The 15,184-nt window shown below is 42.3% G+C and overlaps 2 protein-coding genes across 4 annotated transcripts; both read right to left on the minus strand.

The window, feature by feature from the left end:
• Window positions 1–59: 59 nt before the first annotated feature.
• Window positions 60–8,787, minus strand: haus5 (HAUS augmin-like complex, subunit 5). The gene is made up of 19 exons (XM_071516973.1): window positions 8,491–8,787; window positions 8,325–8,387; window positions 8,138–8,170; window positions 7,577–7,601; window positions 7,181–7,313; window positions 5,939–6,098; window positions 5,748–5,841; window positions 5,367–5,458; window positions 5,217–5,271; window positions 4,983–5,110; window positions 4,703–4,781; window positions 4,347–4,501; window positions 3,651–3,813; window positions 3,337–3,417; window positions 2,558–2,703; window positions 1,944–2,040; window positions 1,458–1,596; window positions 694–826; window positions 60–403 (listed from the first exon to the last, which is right to left on the minus strand). Exons 1-19 carry the CDS (start codon window positions 8,586–8,588, stop codon window positions 301–303), a joined length of 1,977 nt encoding a protein of 658 aa, XP_071373074.1. The 5' UTR covers window positions 8,589–8,787; the 3' UTR covers window positions 60–300.
• Window positions 8,788–9,250: 463 nt separating this feature from the next.
• On the minus strand, window positions 9,251–14,856 carry fzr1a (fizzy/cell division cycle 20 related 1a). 3 transcript variants are annotated; one of them, XM_071516958.1, is made up of 14 exons: window positions 14,701–14,856; window positions 14,107–14,205; window positions 13,810–13,938; window positions 13,547–13,610; window positions 13,007–13,137; window positions 12,686–12,771; window positions 12,372–12,555; window positions 12,179–12,244; window positions 11,964–12,066; window positions 11,633–11,817; window positions 11,125–11,358; window positions 10,451–10,555; window positions 10,105–10,197; window positions 9,251–10,011 (listed from the first exon to the last, which is right to left on the minus strand). In XM_071516958.1, the coding sequence occupies exons 2-14, from the start codon at window positions 14,170–14,172 to the stop codon at window positions 9,970–9,972; spliced, it is 1,488 nt and encodes a 495-aa protein (XP_071373059.1). In that variant the 5' UTR covers window positions 14,173–14,205; window positions 14,701–14,856; the 3' UTR covers window positions 9,251–9,969. The 3 variants fall into 3 exon arrangements, with proteins under 3 accessions (XP_071373059.1, XP_071373057.1, XP_071373058.1); XM_071516956.1 differs by having other exon boundaries at window positions 14,104–14,205; XM_071516957.1 differs by having other exon boundaries at window positions 14,104–14,221.
• Between the last annotated feature and the right edge of the window lie 328 nt (window positions 14,857–15,184).

The raw sequence follows: 15,184 nt of genomic DNA on the forward strand, positions 1-15,184 counted from the left end.
AACTTTACACTGCATTACTGAGTGCATTTCAAGGAAGTGAACCACAGATAATTGGATGTAAAATTATTTATTGATGATCGTCTTACACATCAAAAGGAGAAACCATGTGAATTAAAAGCTAAGAACAGAAAACTATGAAAGACCAATTCAGTTACAACCATTACTCTTATGCGGCATAATTGTGCATTTTTTTAGCAATTGCAGTCTGGTTATTCTTCCACTGGAAGATGTTGAGTGATCTCCCTCATAGCTGGGACACTTTCAGGAGAAGACGTTTCGAGTTGCTGTGTGTGGTATTCACTAGGAGGTCTTTGCAGCAAGTTTCCACCTTTGTAACCACTGTTGAAGAGTCAGTCCTCCTTTACTGATCTCAGCTAAGACATGCTGGGCTGGTTGATCCCACCTACAAGTATGCACACATACACACAAAACAGGAAAAGATTAATCAGGAAGACCAACGCTTACTGCTAACTAAAAGTATAAATTGAAAATAATACATGTTATAATGTTAAGAAAAACAAAATCAACTCTTGAGTGAAGTAATCAATACAGCAAAGGTTTATGCCCAAGTTTACTGTTAATCAACCCTAAATACTGAAAGGAGGCTAGACATATTACAATGATGCTAATGTATTTTGCGTTGTATCCAGCAGTTTGCGGTAGGTCATCTGTTTCAGAAAAAGTTTGACTCACCAGTAAGAGATGGCGGTTTTGACTTGGCTCCCGTAGGAAAGGCCCTGAGTGCAGTGCTGGGTGAGATCTCTGGCCCTCGGTACCAGAGACTTCAGCAGCTTCTGATCCTCTTCCACGACTCTGGACAGCAAGGCTAAGAAGCACAGTGACGAGGGACAGAGAAAGATGGTAGGTGACTGATTACAATCTTAGAAAACAAACACACAAAAACACAATGACACCTGCTGGACTAAATGATGATTTTAGCTGGAAATGCTTTCCCTGAACAAGTTTATGGCAACAAGAACTGTATCGTAGAGCACGGACTGTAACCTCACTAAGAGTTGTTAAGTTGTGTGCCATTTCACCTGTTTTGGTCATTGTCATGTTGTTAAGAAAGGACAATGTTTATGGGACCTTGTTGAATGAATTACCATGTGACCCTGTAAGCCAATCACCTGACAACGCCTGTATACCAAAACATATGACCTCCATTTTCTTCCATGCTCTTATGAACGCCACTAGGCCAAAACGTTAGCACGCATGTTGACATGGCCAAAATAAATTGGTGAAATGGAGATTAGTCACTTTGTCCTCATAACCTGTGCGTGTGCTACCTGTTTTACCTTTGGGTTTTTGATGTTGGTACAATCTTAAAAACTTGCTTATGTTTGCACAGGTAATATATACAATGCAAGCCCTTTATTATACATATGCGTACAAACTATGCCAAATGTAGCACTTGTTGCTGGCCCTATTGAGAATAATAAAGCTTCACCCCTTACCTTTTTGATCAGGTGCATGCAGCAACTCTGCTTGTTTCTGTATTTTCTGCAGAGCAGCAGAGTGGAGCTGCAGCAACTGACGGAGAAAACGCAACTCAAGGTGTTGGGAGCGCGCCTGGGAACACAACTCCTCTGGAGCCTGAAGGGGTAGGCAGAGGGAAAAATTAGAGTGTCAAAGTGAGAGAAAGAGGCAGTGGAGAAGAAATTCTATGAAATGAAATTCAGGTTGTCGGGCAGCAAAATTTACACCGTGAAAGGGTTTGTGAAACTAGAAGATTAACAGATTTATCAGATAGCCATGAAAAGCAAATTCACAGCACCCTAGAAATGCAGGACTGTTGGTCTTGTACTTCTGTGCGGTGAATTGCTTTTCATGGACATTATTTTTTTACTTCAGTTGTTACCAAGAAGAAAGAACAGCTGTTAAAGGAGATCTCAGTTTTTTGGGGGGTTTAACAGATGAATGTATGATATGCCGAGACTCACTCTGTACAGTGGGAATGCCAGGCTCTGACACAAGCTGCGGAAGGACGGGGACTGCAAGCGATGGATTGACAACCACGATGCAGGGATTCTCTGCGTTCTGAAACAATAGAAACAATTGAACTTTTCCATTTCTGTTCAACTACAACCAACATTTCATTAAGAGTATGGTTAAAAGTGCATTTTTTCTCATGGTGCACAGAGAGTCAAGTGGTTAAGTCCACATTTTTCATTGAAATATGTCACCCTATCCATTTTCAGTGTTATTTCATGTATAGAATCAGTTACTGTGTGTTAATTTAAAACTTGCTCACTCACTTACACAATGGATCAAGTTTGCAATTTATCCTGAAGTGCAACAGAACTCAATAAATATTCAAACATTATTGTCTAAAAAAAAAACAGTTACCGGCCTATGTGATGGGTGATCATTGTTGATTTATCCGCCAAAGACGCATGTTACTGGCATTTGGCACTTGGCAGGTGTTAATTTCAGACCCTGTTCCAAACTGTGTGAATACTGTGTGAAATGCATTTCTTGGTTAAGTACTAACTTGACCTGAGTTCACCAGTTCACCAACAAACAGAAGTACCAGAAGTAGAGAACTGTCTCTTACCCTTCAACGGTCCTGCGGTCCAGAGCAAGGAGTGAAACCGTTCCAAACTGTCTGGCCTCCTGGGAAATAGAGTTCCGCAGACTGTTGGCTGCAGTGACGACCTCGCCAAACTGTGGCACCAACTTGCCTTGGACAAACTCCTCTAACTGAAAACAGACAGAGGGACAGAGGGATAACAACTGTGAAGAGATGTTCAGAGGTTTGCTTCATTGTGACCCAAGGTATTCAACTAGTGTTAAAAAAAACCCAACAAAAAATATAATTTCACAGTGATGTCAGTAAGTCTGCAGTGAAGTGTGTTTACTGGTGAAGTTGTTTCTTAAGCGGAAGGCTGAGACGACCTGCCCCTTTACCCAATCAAGATCAATGCTCAAAGTGGTTCATGCTTCACATGGAAATAGATGCGATGGAGTACGCACGGTCAAAATGTTGTAATTGCGGCCACAACAACTGGGCGTCTTAGAGTCGTGCACCACCTGAAATTTGAGACAATGTGAACGGTACTGCAGCGCCTCCGCCCAGGATTGGCCGAACAAAGAAGAACCAGAATTACTGGCCGATTACAGTGGGGTTATTTGTTTCTTGTTGGGAGACATGGAGGGTTGAATTTTCCTACAATGCCACTAAAATATCAGGCGTGCAATCGCCATGAGAAGCACAAGAAGCATGAATGCCACGGTGCACAGCTCCCGTGCATCTATCCACACAGAAAGCATTAACCAAGCCTTAGAAATTACCCCCCTACTACAATGTCATAGACTGATGGAGGACATCCACACCTCTCTGTGCAGACGGATCAGCTCCGTCTTGGCCGTGGAATTCCCCTTAATCAGACCCCTGATCTGCTCCTGTCTGAGAGCCTGGGGAGACACAACAGCAAAACAACATGTTTATTCATATATCTTGCAGCTATACTGACAACTCTGCATCTCAAGTGCCTGAGGGTTTAAAGCCTCGAGGTGGTTTGAGGACGGCACCAAGTGGATAGTGTGTACAAATAAATTCTAATAAATTTCAAGTTAGAAAATGCTTTATCCAAGAGGGATATTGGGGAAAGGTTATGAGAGGTTCCATATTGTCCATCCACTCTCACCACAAGTTGTCTGAAGTCCAGGATGCTCTGCCACTGGCTGCGGAGGTTCCTGAGTGCCTCCTGTCGGCTTCTGGCGTGTTGGTCAAGTTGGAGACACTGTTCTCTAATATGGTCCCTGGCTGCTGCCTGCATCACACACTGGAGCTCCACCTCTAGCACTGACCTGAGATCAATACAGAGGGTGTGAGAAACACAAAGCAGACAGTAAACTCTTTAAAAGAAAAAAAGTATTTCCTTTGCTCAGACTTAATCAGTCTCTATCTAGCAGGACTTGACCATCAAATTTGTTGCAAAGACAAATAAAGAATAGCTAGCGAATACAGAGGATCAAAAGGGTCCAAAATTTTTATAATACATAAATTAAATGCCAAATCTTCAGTCACTCTGTCTTACTCTGATTCGGATTCAGAATTCTGTGACTTTTTCCTGACTTTCCATGACCAAAATAATATTTCTGGGCTAAATTATATGTATGTATATATGTGTCTGAAGCTCTTATAGCAGTGATAGCAATTAATTTTGTTATGGTGGCCCACCACTGTTAATATAGGAAAGACACTGCTTCAGAGAATTTATCAAATTCCAGAATACACCTCTTAAAATTCCACGATATTCCAGAAATTACATGATTTGTGGGAACCACCTCAATAAACACTGCAGTTAATTAAGAAGGTCCAACAACCAGACTGGACTTACTGTGCCAGGGCATCAGTGTGAAGCTCATCCCCCAGGACAGACACCTCCTGCTCAGCCTCCTCCTTGTGGGTCTGCAGCTGGTTTCGGAGTTGCTGGACCCTGGAACGGGTCTGGGCCAACTCCACCAAACTCTGCTCCACCTCCTCCCACGCAGACTGGAACAACACAGACACACACACAAGTCCACAAATACACTGCATCACTCACAAATGTTAGGGAACGCATGAACGTAATGTTTTCTTCTTTAAATGATGACTAATCATGCACTTCTGGAATGTCTGCTGCTTGTATTGGCTTGTATTACAGTGTGTGTGTGTGTGTGTGTGTGTGTGTGTGTGCATGAATATGCGTAGCACCTGTAGTAGGTTCTTAACAGGCGGCAACTCATCCTCTTCTCTTGAGATATCCAGAAGGTGATTGCTTTCATAGCGGAACCTGAAATAAACATGCCAGATAAATACTCTTAAGGTTTGAAATTTCTGGATCTATCAGAGATGTGGCCAGGACAAGACAAGTTGTTACATAATTTCTGAGGGATTTGAAATCTTGTTTATTCAGGTCTCGAAAACCTGTATGGTTAAGAGCCTTTGAGGGAAAAAAAGAGGGATATAATAATAATGTGGGCGTTTGTCATACCGCAGAGCTGTCACATCCCGCGTCACGTCCAGAGAGGCTAGCTTCTCCTCTAGTTCCCTCTGTTGTCTGGAAGCTAAATATTGCAACGCTGAGAGGATTTGGTTTGGAGGATAGCCACTCAACAGGTCCTGATGACATGACAAACAACAACATATTAATGGAGTGTGAAAATCAAGGAGGACATAGAAGCAAAATATATAGTGTCATGGTAAAATCCAATCAAATTGTACCAACCTCCACAGCACTTAACCAATATTGAAAAACTGCAGCTCTCTGTTCACGGGTCATACTGACAGAGAAAAAGAGAGAAATGGTGGTGAATTCAAGTAAAATGAAGTTGACAATATTCAGAAAAACAAGTACAGTATGTACTGTAGTCCTTACTGTGTGGCTGCAGAGGGCGCTGTCTTCAGTTCACTCTCTTGTAAAGACTGGAAGAAGAGGACCCTCTCATCACACAGCTCTCTCACTTCACGCTGATGGGAGAAACATACAACACAAGAAATAGGATGATTTGCTTGAACCAGCAGCTGTTTAACTTAATGTGCTACAGTCATCCTGGCCTGTATTACTCAGATTTGTGTGAATAAGTGCTGATCTCTGACTGACTCATGTATGACTGACCAGGTTACCTTGGCCATTATAGTCATGGGGTGAAAAAAACTCATCAGCTCTCATCGTTATTCTTCTGACGTGCTAAATGCCAAAGTCCAGTCCTAACTCTACTCAGACCATGGTGGATTTGGTGGATTTGGCAGCTCTTACCAGGACCTGTGCCTCTGCTGCGGCGTTGGAGCTCAGGTGGTCACCACCGCTGCTGGACGGCTTATTGTCAAACAACACTTCAATCTCTGCCTTCCTGCAATACACAGCACAGTACTTAATAATAAGTATTTTTCAGATTTGAACTGCTATGTGGTTAGTGTGTGTGTGTACACTCTATTTCTCTGCCTTACTTGACTAATTGTTCCAGATCCTGGCAGTGCTCACTGATCTTGTGCGTGTCATCAGACAGCACCTTGCGGCCCGTGATGCAGCGCTGCCTGAAGGCCTGTAGCAGCAGATCCCTGCGCTGGCTCTCCTCCACCTGGGCCCGGGTTCGGCTGATGGACTGCTCTGTTCAACAGTGACGGTAGAAAACACTGGATAGTTTAAAATATTGTAGAAGTATGGAAGCGCAGCAAAAAGCAGCAATGAGCTGGAGAGGAGGTTACATCAAACACACAATGCATAAGACAAATATGTTTAAAAATAAACATAGTTCATAATAGACATGCTCCGCTGCCAATCCTTAAGTAACCAGGGTTTGATCTAGGCCATGCCATTGTGCCAAAGACCCACTTAAATATAAAATGTCCCTCTGAAATTTGGCCAGTGCAGTTGATCCTGTTCAAAACCCTAGCGATGGAAGCTTCAATACAGCTGGCACTGAGCATTGCTTTTTAGGTGTGTACAAAATATTAGAACCTTCAGTGCCAACTTTTGATACTTTTATGTTCAGTTAAATAAATCTAGCAGCAGAGAAATCCTTTTTATTGTCACTCGTCTCACAGCCAATCACGACCAGTGTTGTTGCACTCAGCTTTACTTGTGATGGGCAGAGCAGCATTGTGCGGTACGTTAACATGTGTGACTGTTTGCTACATCGTACACTCATAACAATACACTCTGCTTCAGTGCACATTTGGATTCAAAAACACATTTCCACAATGCAGGTAGAGAATCAGATGAAGGCAATTTCATCAACACAAGCCTGTTGCTTCAGACATAATGTTTTAGATTGCGTCTAGACACATTTCCATGTTTTGTTTCTCTTCATTTTTTCTTTATTAGCAAAGAATGAGCTAACCAAGGGAATTTGATCATTGTATTTCAAGCCATCCAGCCCCCTCTACCAACAGTAGACTGGCCTCCTCCGCTCCCTCCCATGTGATGACACAGCAACTCAGACAGCATCCTGTTGGTGGGAGACCCATCTGTCTCCCCAAGCATCCTGTACTCCATCACAGTGCACCATCTCAACAAGTCTGATTCATTTGGTGGTACTTTCTGTTTACTTTCTATTATAGTTGATATTTTCATACACCCATGGAAAAACAGTACTTTGGATATAAGTGACCCATGTTTCCCTTCAGAAATGCTCAGAAATGTTTGGTTGTTTTTTTTTAAACTGATGGTGAATAAACGGATGGACTAACCTTCTGTGGCCAACTGTTCCTCTGTTCCACTGATCTGAGAGTCCAGGTGACTGATCTCAGCTCTCAGCTGCTCTATTTTCTCCTGAAGCTCTCTCCGCTTTGCAGCCTCACTCTGGCCCTCAGCCTGCTTCAACTGAGCGTGTACAGACACAGAGAGACAGAAACACAGATCATTATGTTATTGGCTATAAATAGAAATTCCACATTGTGTAGCATAGGTGTGATCACTCAAGATCACTCCATACATTCAAATTCAGGTTTATGAATCTGCTGTAGAACATGAAGCAGGTTGATCCTATGTTAAATGGCAAGCCTGAGACTGGGCAAATTAATACACTCTAATTGCTTCTAATTATGATGTGGAAAGAAATAATTGGGTAGGAAAATAAGTTGTACCTCTTTGTCTTGAAGCACGTTGTACCTTGAAGATCATAATGTCAAGGAAATTATTATTGAAATGCTAAAAGAGACAGTAGTCGTGGTGGTCGAGGAAATTCAATATGAATCGGACATTAAACCAATATGGGCAAACAAATTACATACAAAACATTAAGTATGCCAAGAAAGCACATACATGTGCCACCCTTGGCATACAATGGCAGGCGCGGCAGGGTGGCCAAGTGGTGACAGACTATCCAGTCGGAAGGCAAAAGATTCAAATCCCACTACAGCCAGTGTGTCCATCAACAACTGTGCCTTGTGTCAAAGAGCAGGACACCGACACCCTCCTGCCTGATCGCTCATTGAAAGTTACTCTGGATAACAGCAGCTAAATGCCTAAAATGTAAATGGCAAGTTAAATTGCCAGTTCAGTTCAACTCTTACTGTTAACATTGCCTGTTACACACTTTCAATCTTTTATGACAGGCAGAAGTCAACATCATAACTAGGGAGGAAAATGTCAGTGGCTTTGTGATACAAACGCAGACAAGAATTTAAAAGAGCCACAAAGGATACCATTGAAGATTGCCACGCATGATCCTGACATTCCTGCAAGAACAGACACACAGTCAAGGACAGACAATGCATCATCTTCCCTTCTTTAAATTTAAAAGTGTGCAGAGAGACTGGAATTTACTTCAGAGGCACAGTAACGTTAATTTACCGATCTGGTCTGATTAAGACCAGGCAGTGTGAGACTAACCTCTGTTGATAAACGTGTTGGATGACATATTTCCATATTGACGTCCCTGCCCCAACGCACAGCCTGTAAAGTAAATAGCAAGCAATGACGTTGTAGAATAAGCATCATTTGTGTGGAGTGGAGGTGTTGACTGCGATAGGGAAATTCAAGCCAATATGATACCCACGTTTTGAAATAGCTGTCATGAGGCAGACTCTGTGGAGGGAGACTGAACTCCTCTGTCGCCCACCGCTTCAGCTCGCGCACAAGGTTCCCGTCCGCCATTCTGACCAACCGACGGCAGCAAAGGGAACAACAAATGCAGTTAGCTAGTAGCGAGCTAGCGTTAGCTAATTACTTGTCAACTAAGTTAGTTAAGTTAGTTCACTGGTATTGCTGACTGTGTCGAATTAACTTTGGATTAAATTTGGCCAACTGTCTGCTGAAGCTACAATAACACTTGTTGTTATGAATCTTCACTCAAACTTCCAACTTCCCGCTCCCCGCCAGGTCCGGTCCGGTCAGGTCAGGTACTTCCGCTCATCTACTCAACAGCCAAGGGAAAGGCAACTAGCGCCCCTGCTGGTTGCGTCCATTACTGGGGAAATCACAATTCTTTTTCCCATCGAGAAACAGATAATAATAAATAATTTCTCATAGGTAACTGCATAAACTTTATCATAGCAGTCCGTCCAAATCGCTAAGGTTAAAACTGTAACCTACAACAAAGCTCGCTACAGTAAAACATAAGAAAAACAAATGTTTGTCTTCAGTTGCCTGTGAGTAGTAATAATAAATACATACAGTTTTATATGATTAATTGTATATATGTCTTAAGTCATAAAGTCAAGCTTTGAATCCAGAGAGCAGCATGATGAATTCCTTCAAACTTAAAGAATAAAACAGGACACATAAATCAGCCGACCAAACACCGGTTCTTTAGTTCCAACACCTTTTATTAACTCGTTTACTACATAGAATCAACCATGTAGTAGATGTCTATATGCACAGCATTAGACTCTATGTCTGTCCGCAGGAGCATGATTTATTGCATTATTTCAGCCGACCTACACTCAGTGTAGTCTTGCAATGGTTACAGTAAACATGCTGCACATACTGCAGAGGCCTTAAGTGATTCTATTTAAGTAAATCATGGTATGTAATGGCATTTTTATTTTTAAGAATTTGTAGAATGAAGTCCATGACAGTTATATTCATTCTCTCCCTGTTTTATCATATTACAAATAACTTAGACCTGAGTATAACAAAAACTAAAATGCTTGCTCCGCATTTCAAAATCCACAATAATGAAAATGGTATAACAATATATTTTAAGTAAGGCTTACGATTTCTTCTTTATAGTGAATACAAAAATGAAAAAAAAACAAATGGAAATCAACCCACACATACATTTGAAAATAAATGTAGAAAATAAAATACATTCATAATGAGGGCACATAAGTCAAAAAGAATTCCCCAAAGTTGTTAGCATGAAAAAGTAAACTTGCTGAGTTGCTGTTCTCACTGCCACTTCCTCTGGGTGTAAAATATCAGGAGAGGTCTTAGATTGTAAGTCTTTAGCACCATTTTGATGACTGAGCCATCCAGTCGCTGGGGCCAACTCAGTCAATAGTGTCCAACGCTAGAGTCTTATATTTGCTAAAAGTTACCGTATCCTGGTAAAGAGATTTAAAACTGATACAGACTCCTGAAACAAAAAAAATGTAGAAGCTTGGTTAATTATTTTGCATATATTGAGGGTTTTTGCTGACTACTGTTCCTAAACCAAGAGCTTTCTCACCTTTGTTGACCGTGTTTTACTGAACACATTCCAGAAGCGCAGGGTCTCGTCTCCAGCCCCTGTGACGATCGCCTCACCGTCAGGGGACATAGCCTGAATAAAAAAAGAAAAATAGACGTGACTTATGAGGCCTGGAAATTGTTATGGAACACCGAGGCTATAAAAATCAAGGATGACAGGCTTTAGCATAACATGACATGCACCAAAAATTTAATTCTGCACAAAGGCAGAATATACTAGCACATGCCCACAACCGTGCATACAGACATTCCCTTCAAACAAAAGCAGAGACAAGCACAGACAGACACACACACACACACACACACACACACACACACACACTGACCAGGTAGAGGACTCTGTACGAGTGTCCTGTGAGCTTGGCCACTTGAGTGAGGGCTGGATACTTCCACACCAAGATCTGGTTCTGAGAGTAGCCATGGGTGCTCACCTGGAAAAGGAGACTGTCTTAGTGTCTATGGCATCATCAGTAATATAATTAAAAGGTATACTGGCAACTCTACTGGCCGCTACATTTCGTTTTAGTGTGCCACCTGGACAAAACGGGAAGAGGGAGCTAAAACATTAAGTTTTTCGCAATGGCAGGTGGTGGAACGTGTGAAAGGCCTATCACTTCCAACATGTTTATCCTGTTCAGTAAAGTGAAAGAACGAAAACCTCAGACTAAAGACGCAATATCGTCTTTGCAACACAATGTAATGGGGTTTATGGAAAATGTCTTAATTTTGAGAAACACTAGCACTAACAACACTGGCGTGAGACAGAGGCTACCAATCGTATCGACTATGGTCTCTTCTGTTTATGGTAATTATGCCAAGGTATCACAATTAATTTGACAACACTATATTGATGTTTATAAATACGAGATATCGCACCTGTAACATTATCACCTTATCCTCAATGTAAGTGTTATCACGATAACAAACATCACCATCTTTGTAACTTTATTGGCCACAGCCAGCACATCACTGTGCACACTGTGTATGTCGAGTCACTTACCAGCTCATTAGCATGCTTGGACCAGGCCAAGTTGCAGACCTGTGAGCCTGTGTCCATACACTGCAGCGGCTGCGAGGTCAGGGTGTTCCAGAAACGAATGCAGCGGTCGGCGGTGCCGCCCCCAGAGGCCAGCAGGCCGTGCTGGTGGGGGGACCAGGCGATGGCCTTCACTGCAGCCAGGTGGTCCATGTAGGTTTGGACTGGGCTCAGCGAGGAGTGGTTCCAAACCAGGAGCTGAGATGGCAGATAATACCGGCAGAGAAATGTCAGATCCCAGACAGAGAGATGTAGATGCACTTTGTGTGCAACTAAAAAGCTTTTTGTATGAACCATAAAGAATGACATGCCATTGCGCTCCGTGCTAAGGGTAAATGAATATATCTCCATGCATGCAAGTTCACATTTTGACTGAATTTGGAGTTTTGCGACAACTCTTTGTGCTGCTATCTTCCTCATCGCTGAATACAATGAGAAAATACAATAAGTGGTTAAACTAAAATAACTCTACCTTGTTGTCATTGCCTCCAGAGGCAAGCAGCTGATGGTCAGTGCTCCACTTCAGGCCGCACACTTCCTGCCTGTGTCCCTGCAGCCGTCTCTCTGACTGGAGCGGAGGCGTCCGCACATCTCTCTGAAGAATCATACGGTCTCGGCTGCCCGAAGACAGCTGGTCTGCATTCCACGCTAGTGCCCCTGCGGACAGACACAGAGTAATGCTGACTGACTCTTTCTTGTTCCTTTCTTTTCATTGTGTCTTGTCATCTTATTGTGACTTAAGCGTTCCTTTAAAATCACTTTATAATCCATGTACAATGTTTTAGCGCTGCAAACTTTCTCACCGACTCTGGCTGTGTGGCCTTCCAGGGCAAAAAGTTTCTTCCCAGCACCAGCGTCCCAGATCTGTACGTAGCCTTTGTGAGTCCCCACTGCCACCAGGTTACCCTAAAGTCAAGCAGAATCCTCTCACTAACAAAAACTGAACCCAAACTCCACCATGGAAGTTTCATAAGGGCAGTGGTTGGGAAGTTACCTATGACACAGAGTCTATACTCACCCTTTCTGACCAGCCAACTGATGTGACCGAGTCTCCCTCCACTGATAAGTCACACAGTCTTGTCACCTGGGGAAAAGAAAAGGTTAGCAAGTGATTCCCTGAGGGACAGCAAAGTACTGCCTCCAATAAGTATACATATCATACAACTGGAAAATCATGCTCCCTCATTTCATACGTATGCATCTGTCTGTACCTGGCTGGTGCAGGCACTCCAGAGGTAAACACACGTGCCCAGGCCGACACTGAGCACATTGAGGGAGGACCAGTCCACCAAATTGAGGTAAAAGTCATCCTGCAGCTCTGGAGCATCCAGGACCTTAAAGGGGATCTTGGAGATCTTGCGGGTTGGCTTCCGAGGGGAGCGCAGCAACTTCTGACTACAACAGGAAAGGTCAGACATTATGAAACCTTGATGCCAAAATGTACATTTAATCACACAATTTGATCGTTTAGTGTCAACAACAACAGGAGGTTTAAAACACAATTTAAACAAAAATTAGCTTTTACCTTTTGCTGCTGACAGGTGATAGAGAGTAGGGAGAGATGCTGTTGCCATCGTCTGGTGGTGAGGACCTCTTGGCACTGAGAGAGTACTGCAAAGAACACACAGGTAGAAATCAACACGCGACGAGCTTCATTAAAATAAACACAAAACCCACAGAAGAAGAAATTGTATTCATCGGGTGTAAAGCAACCCTTATATAATAGCAGCATTCTACTCTTTGATTTTTTTCACCCATACTGAGGAGTCTGAACATATATTTGTGTCTGTTATGTTAGTAGCTAGAGAGTGCAGTGTATAAGGAGTATGTGATGAAATGTGCCTACAGTGAAAAGACTCCTCTTTTCAGGCGTGGAGGGCTGCAGACGCCTGTCCTCTGTCTGGGGGTCCTGGACCTTCTCGATGCCCGCTCCCAGCAGCTCATTCTTCAGCAACGCAGAGTAGGCCAGCCCATCCACTACACACACAGGAATAATAATACAATTTGATTAATAAGACATACACATAAGAAAAGAATATAAATACAATCTCAAGGGGGCAATGTGCATAAGCAAACAATACAATGTCCAAAATAATCGTATGGTCCCATCAAAGCCTGGGGTGTTGGGTATGAACCCTAGGACCCCCTCTCCCTTCCCTTGGCAAACAGCTATACTTTTGTCTGCACACTCCACAAATAGTGCTTACAATTTAGCATTATACTTGGTTGATAGGTCTGTAGCAGTTTTCAACCATGGAGTGGGCTTTGATATTCTGCCCACAGAGCTGTATGAACAAGTAACAGAGGAAGAGGCATATTTAAAGCATAATATTTCCATTGTTGCAGGTGTCCGTCATGACCGTCTGGTTGCAAAACTGTTATTCACCTTTGCTATTATCAGAAGAGACATCCTTTGTTTTTCTATTCTGACTTGGCGACTTCTCATTTTCCTGTTTGGAAATCACAAAGATATTGTTATTGGTGTGAAACTTGTACACAAATATTTCTCAGACAAAATTTTCACACTGTAATCAACTTAAACACCCACACACATCGCAACATTTTGAGCTGCCAAACACACATACTGCTTCTCTCTCATGCAAGCACAGACACACGCCTCAAGTAATTCACCCACGATACGGTTCATACATTGATCCTGTGGAAGTTGATATTCCAGTTGGCCCCTGCTCTGCTTGGGATGAATCGGTCTCCATGCTTACTGGGGGAGGACAGCGGGGAACCGGTAGGTGTCAAGCCTCGCACAATCTCAGTCAGTTTCTGTAAGGTGTGAGATATGTTTATCTTGTGTGTGTATGTGTTTATGCACCAGTCACTTTTTAAAATCAATTAATAGATGATTGGGCTTGATGCACATAATTTTTCTTCTTTAAGATAATAATAAAAGCAGCTAACAATGGAGATGAGTATAAAACAAGGACTCACAACAGGACTGGAGTTGTCATTCTGAATGTTGATCTGTCTGAGGAGGCGGCGTTCATACTCTGGATCCATCCTAGGTTGGTATCTTGATACCACAGCCACAGGCTGGGAAGATGGAAAGCTAGTCAACACGAGAATGACAAGGATTCAAAACAATTCACCCAAAGTTTTGTTGTTTGGCATACCGACATATATTTTTGTTATTATTCTGGTTTCTATTTTTGGTCAACATTGCTACAGTTTGTGGTAACTTAAAACATTGATAAACAACATAAGTTACACAGCATTGAATGTATAATGTGTAATCTTAAATAAACTCATGTAGAGTAAAGTGTAAACTAACTGGCCGGTGCGTAAGAAGAACAAAGTATTAGTTATGGTATGCCCAACATTTAGCTCAACGCAGAAAGTGACACTTTATATATTTAAGTCACAAAAACAAGGACTGGGAAATGCATAAGATGTAACTAATGGCTTTCGCCATTCAAGTTAGTCCTGTGACTGATCCTTGCCCTGAAGGAAAGCTAGCTAATGATAATGCTAGTAACGAGCTAACTAAGCTAGTTAGCTAATCGTATTTGCTAACGACAGTGTACATACCACAAACAGACCCGTCCCTGTATATCACCTCCCAAACGCCAGACACTCTAAAATATCACGAACAATACTTGTCGGAGGTATCAGGTGTAAACTAGCGATATTTTGAAGTTACCCACTCTCTCTTTGAGGTAATATAAATCAGGCTTAGGTTAGACAAAAATTACATTGCATTGTGGGATTTTTTGGAACCCCGATGACGTACAGCTCTCAAATCAAAACACGGAAATGCCACATTTGTTGTCAAGGGGAACTGGGATTTTCATTACGGGACAAACTACTTCCAAGTCAAAATGGCTAGCTATATCTTCGAAATGGGTTATAATTTTTTTAGGCATTAAGTTTCCACGGAAGCTAATGTTAGGGTTAGGATTATAGGCTAATCAACCTTTTAGCAGAAAATTTCAATGAGCAGCGCTGTGAACATACCAGTAAACCAAAGTTTTGTATCCTGGGACTAAAAGTAACAACATGGAGAGACAAATCT

This window comes from Centroberyx affinis, unplaced genomic scaffold (genome assembly GCF_046629955.1).
Source record: "Centroberyx affinis isolate AG114_WGS23_722 - 3 ecotype Tasmania unplaced genomic scaffold, CSIRO-AGI_Caff_v1 ptg000440l_1, whole genome shotgun sequence".
Taxonomy (NCBI): Eukaryota; Metazoa; Chordata; class Actinopteri; order Beryciformes; family Berycidae; genus Centroberyx; species Centroberyx affinis.

What these genes read in the sequence shown, in the direction of transcription:
- haus5 (XM_071516973.1), bottom strand. Translation starts at nt 8,588, where the DNA reads ATGGCGGACGGGAACCTTGTGCGCGAGCTGAAGCGGTGGGCGACAGAG. An exon ending in GATCTGGAACAATTAGTCAA is followed by an intron (nt 5,842 to 5,938) that starts GTAAGGCAGAGA and finishes TGTGTATTGCAG; the next exon opens with GAAGGCAGAGATTGAAGTGT. An exon ending in ATTGGTTAAGTGCTGTGGAG is followed by an intron (nt 5,111 to 5,216) that starts GTTGGTACAATT and finishes TCATGTCATCAG; the next exon opens with GACCTGTTGAGTGGCTATCC.
- fzr1a (XM_071516956.1), bottom strand. Translation starts at nt 14,172, where the DNA reads ATGGATCCAGAGTATGAACGCCGCCTCCTCAGACAGATCAACATTCAG. An exon ending in TCACCTGTCAGCAGCAAAAG is followed by an intron (nt 12,556 to 12,685) that starts GTAAAAGCTAAT and finishes TTCCTGTTGTAG; the next exon opens with TCAGAAGTTGCTGCGCTCCC. An exon ending in CGTACAGAGTCCTCTACCTG is followed by an intron (nt 10,198 to 10,450) that starts GTCAGTGTGTGT and finishes TTTTTTATTCAG; the next exon opens with GCTATGTCCCCTGACGGTGA.